General features: G+C 33.2%; 1 protein-coding gene across 3 annotated transcripts in view; it reads right to left on the minus strand.

The window, feature by feature from the left end:
• The window catches only part of LOC149802441 (uncharacterized), a 166,285-nt gene that overhangs the window by 107,952 nt on the left and 39,658 nt on the right, over nucleotides 1-18,675 (minus strand). For all 3 annotated transcript variants that reach the window (XM_089951665.1, XM_089951664.1, XM_089951666.1), the window contains 3 exons: nucleotides 16,243-16,351; nucleotides 11,019-11,116; nucleotides 7,393-7,467 (listed from right to left, as the gene is read on the minus strand). In XM_089951665.1, the coding sequence (XP_089807791.1) occupies nucleotides 7,393-7,467; nucleotides 11,019-11,116; nucleotides 16,243-16,351 (282 nt within the window). The remainder of the gene's footprint in view (nucleotides 1-7,392; nucleotides 7,468-11,018; nucleotides 11,117-16,242; nucleotides 16,352-18,675) is intronic.

An 18,675-nucleotide genomic window follows, 5' to 3' on the forward strand; every position in this document is an offset into this window, starting at 1 on the left:
GCCATCATGACTAAAGCTGACCCATCTACGAACTGCATGTAGTTTGGGTCCACTGATAGAGCACATATTTTGCCAATTCTGCCTACTGTTCGCTAATGCATTGAGGAAGCAGATCATACATGAGAGGTGAACAAATTAGACTCTGAAGAGCGATTCAAATGGTGACTTGTTTAGCAAAGTTAGTATCCATGCTGGAATTCACATGAGCAAAGAGACAACATCTTTGGATGTTTGTACTAATAACTGAGCAGAAGAGTGAATAGGTCTTTGTTTAACCGATATCTTCTCTTCCATGATGATACTGAGTGTCAGTGATCGTGAAACAGTAGCCTTTAATTGTGATTGGTGGTAACTATTTATCATCAAACTGTAGTTAGATATTTGAGATATTTATGCCTGCAGTGGTATAATGTGTTTTTGGGCACAGCACTTTGTGAAGATTTTTAATTTGCCTTCATACACCTTTAAAGTGGAGGTCCATCACTCTGAGCGTTTTCTCCACTACTGCTTGTGAGAACTGTCAGTCACTGATGGCTTATTTAATAGACATTCAGGTTCAACATCTCTGGGTTGGGATGAAATACTCTAACTGCCGCCTAGGTGGACAAACAACTTTCAGCTTTTTAGCTAAAAGGTATTAGACTGGAAGGGCTGGATATTTGAAGTGGTAGTTCTCATAAGGTATTATGGCCAGGTAATGTATTTGAAGAAGAAATGAGTAAGCCTGCTACCACGTGAATCCAGCCGTACTAAAGATGAAAATCATCTTTCCTGTCCATCTCAGTAGACAAAGGGCAATATTGCTTGCCAATTACATGCCCTTGCCACCATCAGGTGTAGAAATTTTTTAGCTCAGCAATATACTAACGAGGATGTTTGCATGGCAGGGTAGTTGGTAGGGATTTTAAGTAATGTGGTTGGTAAACATTCTTAAAGAAAATTCAATTTACTTTAAAATTTGCTTTTTTCCTTCAAGAACCAGCACTTGTATTATCACCACATATTCCATTTAAATAATATCATTATTTCTGCATATTCCTATCAGTATTTTCCCAGTAATATTAATTTCCTATTCCCAGTGGTATTAATTTCCTGATCAGATGTTGTTCATTTCTTGTGCAATTTTTACACATCAAGAATTCTCACAGTATCAATAAGAAAAATGTAATCTGCACCAAACTGAGTTGTTTGTCTTTGAGAAGAAATTCATTTTGTTTACCCCAAAATCACTGAAGCTATGAGTTCTGGCACTAAAGTCTCACATTAAATAACATTTAAAGTAGCCATGATAGCAATTTAGGATGCAACTGTACTAATTTCACCTTTGATATATTCAAGTCTTGAATGTGATGGAGGAACATGGCTCCAAAATAATCACATCAATATTAGAATCTGTTCATTGACAATAAATCAAGTTTATAATCCTGAGTCCAACTGAACTGTTATAAAAGTTTTAATTCTATTGACATCGTAATTATGTCAAATGTGGAGTAAGCCTAAGACCCCACCACACCCACGTGACCATGCCCAATGACATCAATTAATAATCACTATACAACTAGAGGTGACATCTCTTTGAGTATTTTGATTTCAGTAGAGCCTTAACAGAGTGGAACAGTAAGAAAGAGTGACAGATATTTAAGTGTTAGGGAGATATTGAACAATGGTTACTCGTCCCGCCACCACCTCCTCATCAGAGATGGCATACACACAAAACTTAGATTAAATCCTGAAATCCTGGCAGAATCCCTGCAGGGGAGATAACTTGACAATTTTATTTGATTTTATTGGTCTCTGGTTATTCAGGGGGCGCTCACAAATTAGTATGTACTTTAGAGAGACTGACGTATGTAAGGTGAAGTAGTTTGCATTTAAAACATGCACAATGGAGAGAATGTTGGCATACCTGTATGCTACAGTAATGTAATGTGGATGATATTTCTTTGGATATTGTACTTTTGGAAATTTTACATGATTTAAGCACACTGTTAACTAAAATGACTTCTCCCTTGTGTTAAAAAATCAGCCTGAATTAGTCTAAAGTACACTATACATAGCAGCTATTAAAATAAGGAAAATGAATTTTGCCAGACTAGACAATACCAGCTTCTGGATGTGCAATGAATGAATTACCAAATATGTAAAATGTAAAAAAAGTTATTGGCTCTTTTTTTTATACAATTTACCTCTGAAGTTCAGGAAGTGAAAATGACCAAGTAGAGCTAGCACTTTTTGAAAGGTTCACATTTGAAGTAAGGCCAAGTTGTATACTCTATAACCCACAGTACACCCATCAATCATACATCAAAATAAAGGGAATTAAAGGTTCTTTTAATTATACCTAAGATATACAAGGTCTTTTTTAAATAGCCAGTATAACCAGTGAGGAAAGCGGGGGAAATTCTTTTTCTTTAAAATCCTAACCCTATGCAAAATGCGAAACTGTATAGCGCCACCTCAATGGTATTTCTGTTACTTGAACATTATCTTACAGTGTGTCCAGTCAGTATTGTCGAAAAAGACATACAACCATTGAGAGTTGTTGAAGGACTCGCATTACTATAGATATGAAAGAATGAGAACCATACAATAAATCAGTGAATATAAATCAGTGAAGATAAAACAGAGTATATACCGGTTTGACTGTCCCAGATTGGTTGATAATGAAAGTAAGATTTTAGTAAAATGAATCTTTTGAGAGCTTGTCCTACCTGTAACTGAAAAAAGTCAGGGACGTTGTTTTATTAACATAATTTCCATCACTTTACAGACCTGAGTGTGGAAGACTCGTTACTGAAATCAGCACCCAACTCTTTGGTGTAGTATTAAAAGCACACATTTCAAACTTGTGTAGATCCAGAAAATGGCGCAGGTGTTATGGTTTTCTTTTCACAAAAGCTGTCATGACAGATGTGAATATACTGATAAAAATTTGATCAGGAGCACTCAAAATTTTAAGTTATTGAATTTTAATATCACGGTGTTTGCACAATTGGGAAGTTAGTACAGCGAGTCTGAACTCTTGAGTTTTGTGCGTAAAAATGGAATCCAAGCAGAATACATCCAGAAATGTAGAGGTTTTATATCTTGGATTTAGTCTCCCCATTGCATTTCACACTGATATGCATATTCACAAACAATTAGCATTGTGGTAAGAAAAGTAAGTGACAAATTTAGATGCATAAGACAAACAGTATGTGGGAGGATAAGATCAGAAGAACAGGATGGAATGGAGAAGTATATAGCAACAATAATGAGTAGAAGTGTGCCTCTTTTTTATGTGTGCAACATTATTTTCTCAGCTTCAGTAAGAAATTACATCAATGGGAAGACAATAAAGGTTGCACAATTAACTAAACCATCATGATTTAGCTACTTAAAAGATGTATCAAATCAATTTTATCTGTCTGGTTATATCTGTTCTGGTCTGTTCCTGTCCATTCTGGTGATTATGTCCACTGAATAAGTATGGATGGAAAAAATTTTGGCAGATTTAAAGATTGAAAATCTTTTGGCAGATTATGATTATACACTGTACTTCTGCTTAAGAGATGTGAATAATTTCATTTCTTGGTTTGCTGATTCTGGTTGTTGCTTAATTCAGATGCATCACTGAAAAACACTGATGCATTCTCATACTTAGTCTATTCAAAATATTTATTACACATGCACATCCCCTGATATCAGTGAATATAGCTTGAATAAAATAGTACAGTGCTGGTTGGAACAAATGACACTGTTAGAGAAACTTTAAGTGAGCTTAAATGTAAACTTTTTGGCAGCATGTGATGCAGGATTGATCAAGACTTCTCCATCTCATATGCTCACCATGAAAAATCCATTAGTACCATGACTTTTAGGTAACTGTCAGAAAGGCATAATTGACAATATTCAATGGTCTACAAAAATTACTAGAGTCAAAATTGATAAACTCATACAGCTGTGGCAAAAATGATGGACCTTTGCTGCTGTTGTGAATGTTGATTAGTTGGTTAAGTTAGTTTGGTGGAAGGGTTTTTTTTGGTGGAAGGGTTTTTTTTGGTGGAAGGGTTTAATGCCATATTTCAGTACATGATAGGCTATACATGGCAGCCATTATATTAGGTGGAAGAAGAACCCTAAAAGACCACCAACCCAAATTGGTTGATCTGTGAAACAAAAGCTCACTCTGTGAGATGTGCAAGTGATCTGTAAAAGCAAGCACCTTAGTACACTTGGGCAAATGGAGCCTCTGTTGATTTGATGTTTATCTCCAACAGCCAAAGTCATTTAGACATGAGACCTCAGGTTTTGGTAGATCATTATGACCATTACACCATTTTCAGATCAAGAGAATCTATATATGGCAGCCAGTTTTACTGCTAAAGAAAATCCAAGTACTTTTGAGACACCAAACACCACTTACGTAGAACCACTGACCTTCCACAAGTAACTGGCAACATTCTCATGTACCCATTGGAAGTAATCACATGACAAGGATCTTGTACCACTTTACCATGAAAGTCCCTCAGATCTGTATCACAAGACAAGCATCTTATACCAATCTGCCATGAAAGCCCCTCAGACCATAGGTATAAGTCTCATATAAAAGACTGGAAATGGAACCTGTGACAACTGGATTGAAAGTGCACAATGTTACTGCTAGGCCATCAGGGATGATGATGATGCTGTTGACAATACACTTAACTCCAATAACGTTGATTTTACAAGTACTCTGGGAAAAAATGATTCCTTGACTTTCATCCATTTTTTCAAATCTAATTTATGATATAAAATGTCTGACTTGCTATATTTCTTTTTTTAAAAACTTTATTTTAGTCTTGCAACAAGGCATAAAAATAAGACAATGGTAACTGAAATAAATGTTCTTACAAGAAATGATATAGTGTTAAAGTAAGCAGAAATAATGTGACATCATTTCCACTGGCATTAATGTTTTTTTGTAAAATCATGTATTATAAGTTTACCAAACATTTATTGAAAAAACAATAACAAGGAATCTGACTATACATTTAAAGCAATACAAGATTTAACTATTATTCAAATAAAAAGCAGCATCCCTGAGAACAAAAGAAAAAAAATATCAAAACATAGTGATCATTTTAGTAAATACACAGTTTAATAAGGATACCAATTCATGATTTCTGTTTTAGAATTGAAATTCATATTATAAAATCTGTATTCACGGATGTTAAGTTAGTAGGTATTAAGGGACTGATCAATTACATCTACAGATAATAAGCCACCAAGGAAATTTGTGATTTCACAGTATCAGACACATTCATGGCTGACATACAAAAGAAAAAAAGGACAAAAGATTAATTATAATGAATGAATACAAATAAAACTATGCAGTAGATTATATGATCTGTAAGTATTCAGTAGAGTACCTCCAGCCAGCTGTCATTTAAATCGCTGCTGTCCCCATCCCAATATTAAAATTGCTTCTACCGCCCACTAACCCGTAGCTAGAAATTATGTGAAAAAGATATGCTTCTGTAGGGGGTAGTGTTTTTTTAAAATTAAAACATATCTGACAGTGGATCATAATTTTTTTTAATTGCTTCTGTTATTGGTTGGTTGAATTTGAAAGTGCCTCCCCCCCCCCCCCCCGGGGGTATATGTTTTGCTGGAACAGCCCTTAGAAGGTCTGTTGTTAAAATTATTATATGAAATATGGAACATGTCAGGTAAGGTATGTTGATAGCATAATTCCAATAACCTAGATGCAGACCCAAATAAACATGTACTTCTATTAATAATGATCATAATAGTAAACTCGTGCAAATAGAGAATGTTTTAGCTATGTATTAGTTGTTTACAGAATTAAAAAAATCAATGATTCAGGTCAAGTAGAAAATGAACTTGATTTTGGACAAGGTCAAGTCCAACATACATTGTTACATTACAATAGCATGTGATGAAATACCCCCCCCCCCCCTTAACTAACTAACAAACAATGCAATTTAAATATACATAACACTACTGATACAGAAAAGATGATTTTCATCTTTTAGTAGGGAAGTATTTGTGAGATAGCAGGCTAATATTTCTAAGATAATGTAATTGTGGAATGTATTGGAAGGAAAAACTGCTAGTTCCACTTGGTCATTTGCAATTCCTGGACTTCAGAGGAAAAAAATTGATAAAAACAACAGCTGATAGCATTTGTTTTAGTTTTTATGTATTTTGTGATTCATTCATTGCATTAAAAAAAACTGGTACCGCCGAATCTGGCAAAATTCTTTTTCCGTATTTTTAATAACTGCTCAAGTTAGTGAACATTTGATTAATATGTAAAGAAATGACAGCCACAGTACATGAAAAGCAACATAGACATATGCCAAAATTCTGTCCACTGTTCATGTAAAAACATTCAAACATTTTAAGTTACACCACCAGTCTCTCTCTCAAAAATATGTACTATCTGAAGATTTTGCAATGAGATATTTTTCCTGATTACCTTTTGATTCCAAGCATTTTACCAACTGCACCTGGTGGCGATTTACAATAGAACAAATGCAGTCTTTGACATTTAGTGGTTAATATCTCATTGTTACACACAGTTCTAATGCATATAATGTGCAATTTTATTAACACATAATCAATGCTGCTGTACCAATAATGAAGTTTAAACTTCATCTTTATTCATTAAAAGTTATTTATCACAATCCTATAGGTTGAAATATATCCTATGGAGCCTATTCATATAAAAATGCACCAGCCTTTAATGAAAATGTGAGAGGAATCAAAATTTGTATAAGATGTGCATCTGACAGCCTTGGCAAAAGCAGCATAGGAGTTGTCAATAGATGGGGATATAATACATCTAATACAAGATTTCAAATCAGCCTTGGCAAAAGCACCATAGGAGTTGTCAATAGATGGGGATATAATACATCTAATACAAGATTTCAAATCAGCCTTGGCAAAAGCAGCATAGGAGTTGTCAATAGATGGGGATATAATACATCTAATACAAGATTTCAAATCAGCCTTGGCAAAAGCAGCATAGGAGTTGTCAATAGATGGGGATATAATACATCTAATACAAGATTTCAAATCAGCCTTGGCAAAAGCAGCATAGGAGTTGTCAACAGATGGGGATATAATACATCTAACACAAGATTTCAAATCAGCCTTGGCAAAAGCAGCATAGGAGTTGTCAACAGATGGGGATATAATACACCTAATACAAGATTTCAAATCAGCCTTGGCAAAAGCAGCATAGGAGTTGTCAACAGATGGGGATATAATACATCTAATACAAGGTTTCAAATCAGAATCAGTAAAAAGCTGACTTTATCATGAATTGCATAAAGATGGTGGTATCATAAATTATTTTATCGCAATGTAAATAGTTTTGTGATGATCTTTCGACTCCATACTTACGCCAATTTACTTTCAACACTTTGATCTGTTGTAAGATCCTCATTTATTCTTGTAACTATTTCTTTCCTTCTGTCTCTGAAATAGGTAAAAAGCATTTATTTATTTCTTAAGTCTTATTTTATGCCAGAAATTCCCTACCTTGCCCTCTAAAGTTAAGAAACAAAACTGTATTTAACATTGGTATACATTTTATATAACAGAATGATATAAACACTTAACAGTTATTCTAACACATCTGTGATCATAACAAGCTTACTGAATTGTTGAACATCAAAATTTACAGCAGTCAGATTCATTGTATACTGTCTGAAATACATTGTGATGTCATGACACTTTTTGTAATGAAGTACTGAAAATTAGCTGCTTTCAGCAAATATTCTATACATCTATTATATTGTGGATAAGTCTTGAATTGAGGATTTTAGGATGCTAACGATGGTTGTATTGATGCTAATGGTGGTTCTATTGATGCAAATATTTGTTTTGCAGGCTCAGCTGACATGTCACTGGCAAAACTCAAATTCAACCATAAAACCACCATTAACAAACTCATATACCAAATCTGTCAACTTTTCAAAAGCCAAGTAGGGAGACTGAATAGAAAAATAGGGAGATTGGGACCTAAAATTGGGAGTTTTTTTTGCTGCATTTTTAAGCCTTTTTTCAATCAAAATATTGACCAATCTTCTGGGTGCAATATGTATTAAATTCTCAAAGGATGTGTCGTTCCTCCATTTCACGTGCCTTATTTTTCCCCTGGACATGCCCCCCATTTCATATTCTGGTCAGCTGTAGGCAAACTACACAATAGCTAAAAGTCAGTCTTAAGTAAACAAGCAAGAAAGTCAGTGTGACTAATTAACAGTTAATCCTTATCATTGCATTTATCTTGTCAAAATGATGGTCCCTCCGATTTACTTCAAAGAAATCATTATCTACAGTGTGTTATGTAAGCACCAACAACTGATTGGCAAATAAATGATTTTGTTGTATATACATAGTTTCAAGCTACCGTACACGTGGCAACTATTTTTCCCATGTTTTATATCCCATTTTATTTCCTTATTCTCAACTCAATAGGCATTTAACATTGTTTACTAAGTAAAATATTATTCTGAATTAGTTCTTGGATGGCACATAACCTGTATGGCATGTTTCTTCATTCCTTCGTTTAATTTAATGATGGTAATTAACCGTTGTATATATGGTACAGTAATGCCAGGTGTTCACTTGTTTAAGTTTCTTTGGTGCGAATCGAGATACTACAGCATTCACCTTCATCAGCCTTGGGATTGAAACTATTATTGTGATTTATTTTTTGCTGTGGTTTATCATTTGATTTCAAAAATGCTTTAGGGTTTAAACAAATCATAAATTTATTAATTTATGATTTATTTAATTTATTGATTTATGATTTATTAATTTATTAATAATTTATTAATTTAATTTATTAATAATTTAATTTATTAATTTATGATTTATTTCATTTATTAATTTATTATTTTTAAACAAATCATAAATTGACATGAATAATGCTTAAAATTAACCTTCTATTTGCTGAAGAAAAAAGTTCTTTGTAGTGTGATAATAATTATTTCCTCATAACAATATTCACGAGTGTTACAAAGAATATGGCTTCTGTGGATTGTATAATAAATTGACAGACATATAGTAATAAATTGACTGACATAACGTAATAAATTGACAGACATAATGTAATAAATTGACAGACATAATGTAACAGTTCTCTGCAAAAGTCAGGTGATATTATCATGTGGAACAACCCCAAATTTGAGAGGGTTTTTCTTCTCCCAGTGAGAGAGTTGAGTTGACAGGTATGATATACAAAACTGTTATCTCCTAATTGAGCCAGTTTGATAGAATATGAATTCAACAGTCATATAGTTAGTATGGAGACAAAGTATTCTCATGTGTCCCTTCCCCAAAGATCTTGTTAAATTTTTGTAAACACTGAAAATGATTTTTCTGCATCTGTCCTGATGCAAGGTAGTGTTGCTCTGTCAGTTGATGTTGTAAAATCACTGCATCTGCCCTGATGCAAGGTAGTGTTGCTCTGTCAGTTGATGTTGTAAAATAACTAATGTCAATATGGTGTTTGCAGTATGTCAAAAACATATAAAATGCTCCCCAATACAAATGAGCTTTACAAAGTCAAACTCTGTTAACTTCTGAAATTGATTTTTGCTGGACTTTACCACCCATTTCACCTGCAAACACTGGTAACTTGAGTCAATATAAAAGCATACAACCAATAAAGTAACAAAGTTACAAGCAATATTATCCGTATCATTACAGCAAGGGTAATTCTGTGGAAGCACCAGTTTTAAACACTATCAAATATATAGCTTTTGTACCTTTTATTTTAAATCTTCCTTAAATATTTTATAGAATAGAATACTTTATTTCACTGCACTATATTGGAGTCTCAATAGTAAACATACCCGTATAGTCGTATCTGGTTGTACTGAGTCTTTGACTACACCTGTACACACTGCTGGCTAGAATGCATAACGTTCAAAAGACTGATATTTATACCCATAGCCTCAATGGTCTTGCTCATGACTGACAGGAGAAATCTGGGTTGTATGCTCACGAGGGAAACACTCACAGGTTTGAATGATACTTAATAAAACCTTAGTAACACTCAAAATTATGATGGCAGGTGGTTTACAGTTTGCACTCGTGCATGCAATTTGTCAGTGAAATCACATATAACTTTGACTTTTTGTGCAGCTAATCACAATGAAACCTAATCATGCATCTAAAAAATGTTAATATTACACTACATAGTGTAACAGGACTAAAAAAGGGGTGAAAACACAATGATCCAAAAGATCATTCTGGACCATAATGACAATGGAGACAAACCCATACAAAGTAAGGGCTAGTCACACCCATCCAAAACTACAATATACTAATTATTAAGGTATAAAAAAAAGACATTACAATACTTGTATTTTTATTTATTATGCCCAATATAGACATACAAAACACTGGAAGTTAGTGTTTAATGTCAAGACTTGTGAGAATATTTTAAAACTATTTATCTTTCATTACAACCAGAATGAATCAATGACTCTTAACACAAAATCACCATAGCTATTATCAACCAATTAAATAGTCTGTGCAATCGTGGCTGACTGACATCTGACTGCCTGTACCTTTTAATCACCTCTATGATAATTGGTGGCTGACTGACATCTGACTGCCTGTACCTTTTAATCACCTCAATGATAATTGGTGGCTGATTGACATCTGACTACATGTACCTTTCAATCACCTCAATCAGTCTTCCATTAGCATTAATAACTATTAGTGACAATACAGTCTACAGGTTACTAGCATATATCACAGTGTCAAGAAAGATTTATCTTTTTACTGTTTTTCTTTTGGGTGGGGGTGAGGGTAGGAGACAACAATCATGTTTTTCATGTTATGTTATGGGGTAGACAGAGGTATTCAATTAATTGTCTGATGAGGTATGATTAAATTATAATTTTATTTTAAATTCTCTCTTAACATGGAAAGATATGCATCTGCCTTAGAATGCTTTAAAATGGCTCGCTGAATACAGACTGCAAAATTCCTTATACATATTTCCTTACCTCTCAGTATCATATTTATGAACACGTCCTTTTTGTGCCTCCATATTTAAAGCAATAGCAAGTTCAGCTAACTCAGCTTTCAGTCTGTACTGCTCTTCCTGTAAATAACAAAATGCAACATCTCCTTATTATATGTAATCAAGTCCTACTCTGAATTACCTGAAACTAACAGAATTATATTGAAATTAGCCCATTTGTCAATCCATCTACCTATTCATCCAAGCCCATTTGTCAATCCATCTACCTATTCATCCAAGCCCATTTGTCAATCCATCTACCTATTCATCCAAGCCCATTTGTCAATCCATCTACCTATTCATCCAAGCCCATTTGTCAATTCATCTACCTATTCATCCAAGTAGGGACCTACTGTAACTTACACCTGTATCCACATCACAGTAAATAAAAGCACATTACAAAAAATCTGCTTGAAAATGATTCTTTCAAATATTCTGATTTTTTAAAACCAAACCTCCACATCACCATGCAAATACTACCATATTCATTTCCATCGCATGGGAATGAAACCACCACATCACCATGCAAATACTACCATATTCATTTCCATCGTATGGGAATGAAACCTCCACATAACCATGCAAATACTACCATATTCATTTCCATCACATGGGAATGAAACCTCCACATCACCATGCAAATACTATCATATTCATTCCCATCGCATGGGAATGAAACCTCCACATCACCATGCAAATACTACCATATTCATTTCCATCGCATGGGAATCAAACCTCCACATCACCATGCAAATACTACCATATTCATTTCCATCACATGGGAATGAAACCTCCACATCACCATGCAAATACTACCATATTCATTTCCATCGCATGGGAATGAAACCTCCACATCACCATGCAAATACTACCATATTCATTTCCATCACATGGGAATGAAACCTCCACATCACCATACAAATACTACCATATTCATTTCCATCGCATGGGAATCAAACCTCCACATCACCATGCAAATACTACCATATTCATTCCCATCGCATGGGAATGAAACCTCCACATCACCATGCAAATACTACCATATTCATTTCCATCGCATGTGAATCAAACCTCCACATCACCATGCAAATACTACCATATTCATTTCCATCGCATGGGAATGAAACCTCCACATCACCATCCAAATACTACCAAATTCATTTCCATCGCATGGGAATGAAACCTCCACATCACCATCCAAATACTACCAAATTCATTTCCATTGCATGGGAATGAAACCTCCACATCACCATGCAAATACTACCATATTCATTTCCATTGCATGGGAATGAAACCTCCACATCACCATGCAAATACTACCATATTCATTTCCATTGCATGGGAATCAAACCTCCACATCACCATGCAAATACTACCATATTCATTTCCATCGCATGGGAATCAAACCTCCACATCACCATGCAAATATTACCATATTCATTTCCATCACATGGGAATCAAACCTCCACATCACCATGCAAATACTACCATATTCATTTCCATCGCATGGGAATCAAACCTCCACATCACCATGCAAATACTACCATATTCATTTCCATCGCATGGGAATCAAACCTCCACATCACCATGCAAATACTACCATATTCATTTCCATCGCATGGGAATCAAACCTCCACATCACCATGCAAATACTACCATATTCATTTCCATTGCATGGGAATCAAACCTCCACATCACCATGCAAATACTACCATATTCATTTCCATCGCATGGGAATGAAACCTCCACATCACCATGCAAATACTACCACATTCATTTCCATCACATGGGAATGAAACCTCCACACCACCATGCAAATACTACCAAATTCATTTTCATCACATGGGAATGACTTATCTACTGGTAATCCTGGACCATTAAATTGGATCCCAAAAAACATTTCCATAATCATGACTTGCTTTATCCAGATGCATGCTGGGATGTTGTGGAGAATAATATAGGAACAACCCAATATTTTACATAGTTGCTATGGGAAGTATTTGAAGCCTACTGAACAGCCCATTCTTAAAAGAACAAACTGATGAATAATAAAAAACAGATCACTCATAAAAACACAAACTGATTCATTTGCCTAAAAATAGAAGTGTGTGAGAGTTTACTGTAATCAACAAATGTCCAAGTGACCAAGATGAAGATGCTGTAGGATTAACATTAGGCCATCTGTTCACTTGGAATGGAAATGGATACAGCAGCATTTGCATGGAAAGGCAGAAGAATGGTTCAAAATATCTGAATAAATTTTAGCAATATTGTGCTTTTATTAACACAGCTGTACACAGGGTGCATACTACAGTGGGTCCTAAAGTAACTATAGTAGTTTGTATAGAAAGCATTTAATGCCTTTTTGTACCATTTCTTATGGAGGGCAAGATTTAAGTTTCAAAAGTTTCCTTCATTTAATGTTCTTATCTTGCATTTATTCAAGTGACAAACATATTGGACAACAATAGCTGATTGAAATGATCCATATTAAAAATCCACTGATACCCCCACCCCCACCCCCGAGTATAGACTGGTTGCAAATAATGTGTACTGGTATGAATCTGGACTGTTTATTGAAATAAAAGGTTAATTTGTAATAACAAACAAAAATATCCAGCATGTGTCTACACTGTACAGTTAGATCCGATGTTTATGATAATTTTGACTAAAATACACTTTAAGGACAAACTATGGACCCTTTCAATTAATGTTATGATACTTTTGACTATATAAAATACACTTATACATAAAGGACAAATTATGAACCCTTTCTCTTATGCTTATGATGAGTCTGACTATATAAAATACACAAAAAGGACAAATTATGGACCCTTTCAATCATGCTTATGATGATTTGACTATATAAAATATACATAAAGGACACATTATGGACCCTTTCTCTTATGCCTATGATGATTTTGACTATATCAAATACACTGAAAGCACACATTATGGACCCTTTCTCTTATGCTTATGAGTTTGACTATATAAAATATACATAAAAGACAAATTTTGGACCCTTTCAATTATGCTTATGATGATTTTGACTATATAAAATACACATGAAGGACAAATTATGGACCCTTTCTCTTATGCTTATGATGATTTTGACTATATAAAATACACTTAAAGGACAAATTTTGGACCCTTTCAATTATGCTTATGATGATTTTGACTATATAAAATATACATAAAGGACAAATTATGGCCCCTTTCTCTTATGCTTATGATGATTTTGACTATATAAAATATACATAAAGGACAAAATATGGCCCCTTTCAATTATGCTTATGATGATTTTGACTATATAAAATATACATAAAGGACAAATTATGGCCCCTTTCTCTTATGCTTATGATGATTTTGACTATATAAAATATACATAAAGGACAAAATATGGCCCCTTTCAATTATGCTTATGATGATTTTGACTATATAAAATATACATAAAGGACAAATTATGGACCCTTTCAATTATGCTTATGATGATTTTGACTATATAAAATATACATAAAGGACAAAATATGGCCCCTTTCAATTATGCTTATGACGATTTTGACTATATAAAGAACGCATAAAGGACAAATTTTGGACCCTTTCAATTATGCTTATGACGATTTTGACTATATAAAATATACATAAAGGACAAATTATGGCCCCTTTCTCTTATGCTTATGATGATTTTGACTATATAAAATATACATAAAGGACAAAATATGGCCCCTTTCAATTATGCTTATGATGATTTTGACTATATAAAATATACATAAAGGACAAATTATGGACCCTTTCAATAATGCTTATGATGATTTTGACTATATAAAATATACATAAAGGACAAAATATGGCCCCTTTCAATTATGCTTATGACGATTTTGACTATATAAAGAACACATAAAGGACAATTTTTGGACCTTTCAATTATGCTTATGACGATTTTGACTATATAAAATATACATAAAGGGCAAATTATGGACCCTTTCTCTTATGCTTATGATGATTTGACTATATAAAGTACACTTAAAGGACAAATTATGAACCCTTTCAATTATGCTTATGATGATTTGACTATATAAAATATACAAAAATGACAAAATATGGCCCCTTTCAATTATGCTTACGATGATTTGACTATATAAAATACACTTAAAGGACAAATTATGGACCCTTTCAATTATGCTTATGATGCTTATGACGATTTTGACTATATAAAATATACATAAAGGACAAATTATGGCCCCTTTCAATTATGCTTATGATGATTTGACTATATAAAATATACATAAAGGACAAAATATGGCCCCTTTCAATTATGCTTATGATGATTTGACTATATAAAATATACATAAAGGACAAAGTATGGACCCTTTCAATTATGCTTATGGTGATTTGACTATATAAAATATACACAAAGGACAAATTTTGGACCCTTTCTCTTATGCTTATGATGATTTGACTATATAAAGTACACATAAAGGACAAATTTTGGACCCTTTCAAGTATGCTTATGACGATTTTGACTATATAAAATATACATAAAGGACAAATTTTGGACCCTTTCAATTATGCTTATGATGATTTGACTATATAAAGTACACATAAAGGACAAATTTTGGACCCTTTCAATTATGCTTATGACGATTTTGACTATATAAAATATACATAAAGGACAAATTATGGACCCTTTCTCTTATGCTTATGACGATTTTGACTATATAAAGTACACATAAAAGACAAATTTTGGACCCTTTCAATTATGCTTATGATGATTTTGACTATATAAAATATACATAAAGGACAAATTTTGGACCCTTTGAATTATGCTTATGATGATTTTGACTTAAATAATGAACACTTGCTCATAGAAGACACAATTTATGGATCCTCCCTCTCTTATGCTAATGAGTTTTGACATGAACCTTAAGGATGCCATATCCCTGAAGGCCAAGACTGCATGGTTTCTAAAGTGTCCTTTATAGATAGGTTTCACTATTAACTACTTTATAGATAGGTTTCACTATTAGTTCTATAATGATATATTACTATAATAATCATTTCTATTCATATTAATCAAACATTATATATGAAGAATAAAGTCATAGTATAGTTTAAAATGTTGCTGAATAGTACAGTCTAAGTCTATCTTTTTCTGTTTTGACATTCTTTTTAGTCAAATATCTGTTATGCTCATGAATTCTCTTTACCTCTTTTTGTCTCATTTTATTTTCAAATTCTTGGCTGAGCCTCATTACTTCAATTCTTTTCAGCTCCAAATCGGACAGTTTAGTATGATATTTTCTTGCTATGTCTGACCTGGAATATAAATTCTGGTTTTGACAAAAGAATTAAAAATTGTAAGCAAAGTCAGAGTTACTTACATGAGTGTATTCTATAAATAAGCTTGGTTTCAACTGACTGGATGCATACAATTATGTATTGTAAGCTGTATTCAGAGACAAGAAATGCATGGTTGAACTGAATGAGTAACTTTCTTGTTCTTGCAAAAAACTTCTGCAAGTAATTTATAAATAATATATATATATATTTGGCAATCAATAAATCAAATAAGAGTAACAACCCTACACAGTTTGCTAAAGTAAAATATTTGTCAAATAAATGGCAGAGAATAAATATTTTGCTTAAGCAAATACAAGTGTTTGAACTCCATAGTGTATTATCCATTTTTGGCATGGCAATATACATCATTGAACTCCATAGTGTATTATCCATTTTTTGCATGGCAATATACATCATTGAACTCCATAGTGTATTATCCATTTTTTGCATGGCAATATACATCATTATACTTAGTTATTTGAACCAAATGTTTGAGATGTTTTCCTTTTAAGATTGTTACATCTAATTTTCAAGACTACCATATTTCATGTTACTTTTCGTACCTGAAAAGATAACTGTTAATTTCATTTTATGAAAAATTATATGTAAAATAAATAATTATCATCTGGTGGTACTGTGTACAAAAATAAAGGGATTGTACCTGAACAAGTTCTACAGAACACACACTACTTGACAACGTAACAGTACAAACGTACAAAGTAAACATATATTTTCTGCCTCATTGTGCTCTCAACTCAAGAATCAAATTACAATAAAAATAAAAGTACTCAAAGATTTTTGTTGTAATTAGTGAGAGACAGAGACAGAGAGAGAGAGAGAGGATTATGTCTCAGTATGCAAGCTCGTCTGCATTTAGAGCATATGTAGCTGTTATGTTGTGTAATGTTGGCAAAATGATTAAGATGGTTTGAACATGTATTAGTTGTGAGTATTATTTATTGGTAAATTGTATGCAACAATATGAGGCCACATTTTCAAGAAATTAAGTGCAACTTGTATTTTTATATTAACAATAATCTCATTATCAAATTGCAAAAAAAAAAATTAAGAACTTGAAATCACGTTTTAGTTAATGCATGTGAACATGTGTGTGTGAGAGAGTGAGAGAGAGAGATGAAACAAAATTTTGACAGTCTACAAGATCGTGTTTATTCAGGGTGGTTTTTATTTGTAGCATTTGCAAAGAGAAATAAAAAAAGACTGTAACCTGATGATTGTGATAATCCTCATGTATTAAGACCATACTATATTCCATTATCAATAAACACCGCTAAATCAACAATTCATTCTTGTTTTAATTACAATGTACATTGTCACAACAACCACATGGCTATGTAGTGTTATTTACATGGTAATTAAATATGCTTAGTGCTTTGGGTTATCCCAGTTGAAACCAGACTGAGTGCAAGAATCGAGAGAAAAGGTCAAATCAAATCAGCGATGGCTGCCAGTAGAAAAATGAGGCTCTCTTTAGGGAAATGAAAATCCTGTCAATGTGCTATTGAAGCCGTTGTCCATATAGCAGATCTTATAAGGACAAGCAATCATATGCATTTCTTGTTATTCGAACTGGCCAATAAAGATATTAGTGGGGTATATCATAGAATAGAGTTGCAATAAAATGTTAATTATATTCAAGTCAAAACAGAACAAGTACTTAAAAGACAGTATATGTATACATGCAAATAGATTTAACAGAGTCTGTGACTTTCATATTTATGACAGAAAATGACTAGATTTTCATATTTTATGTTTGTATAACTATAATGAAACAATCAGACTAGATGACCAATGGTCGGTGGTTTTCACTTTAGCATGTACTGAAAGCATGTACTGAAAATGTTATTTTTGTTGAATAAGAAAACATCAAAGGTCTTCTGAACTCATTTTAAAATGCATGTGGTGTTTTGTTACGGTGACAGACTTAATAAGGAGAACTAATTAATGATAATATTAAAAGGTATGTTCTGTGAAGTCCTTTGTCCATTTGTTAATAAACACCAGAAGATACTGTAATGACAATAAGCGAGCTTAACACATGGGTGCAGGCAGGATTTTTTGCAAAGGGGGGGGGGGGTCAGACAGCCATGGCTGAGATAGTTAATATAGTAAACAGTCTGAAACTAAAGCTAATAATAACTAAGCATTTTGAACAGAATCTTGTGACATATTTTCAGCATCATTTGTATGATTAAACTTGTCAGAATATATATATATATATATATAAGGCTTGACTTTGGTTTGAAGTTAAATGAGTGAAAGATGTAAAGCTCCAAGCT

This window comes from Sinohyriopsis cumingii, chromosome 3 (genome assembly GCF_028554795.1).
Source record: "Sinohyriopsis cumingii isolate HCF-2022 chromosome 3, ASM2855479v2, whole genome shotgun sequence".
NCBI lineage: Eukaryota > Metazoa > Mollusca > Bivalvia > Unionida > Unionidae > Sinohyriopsis > Sinohyriopsis cumingii.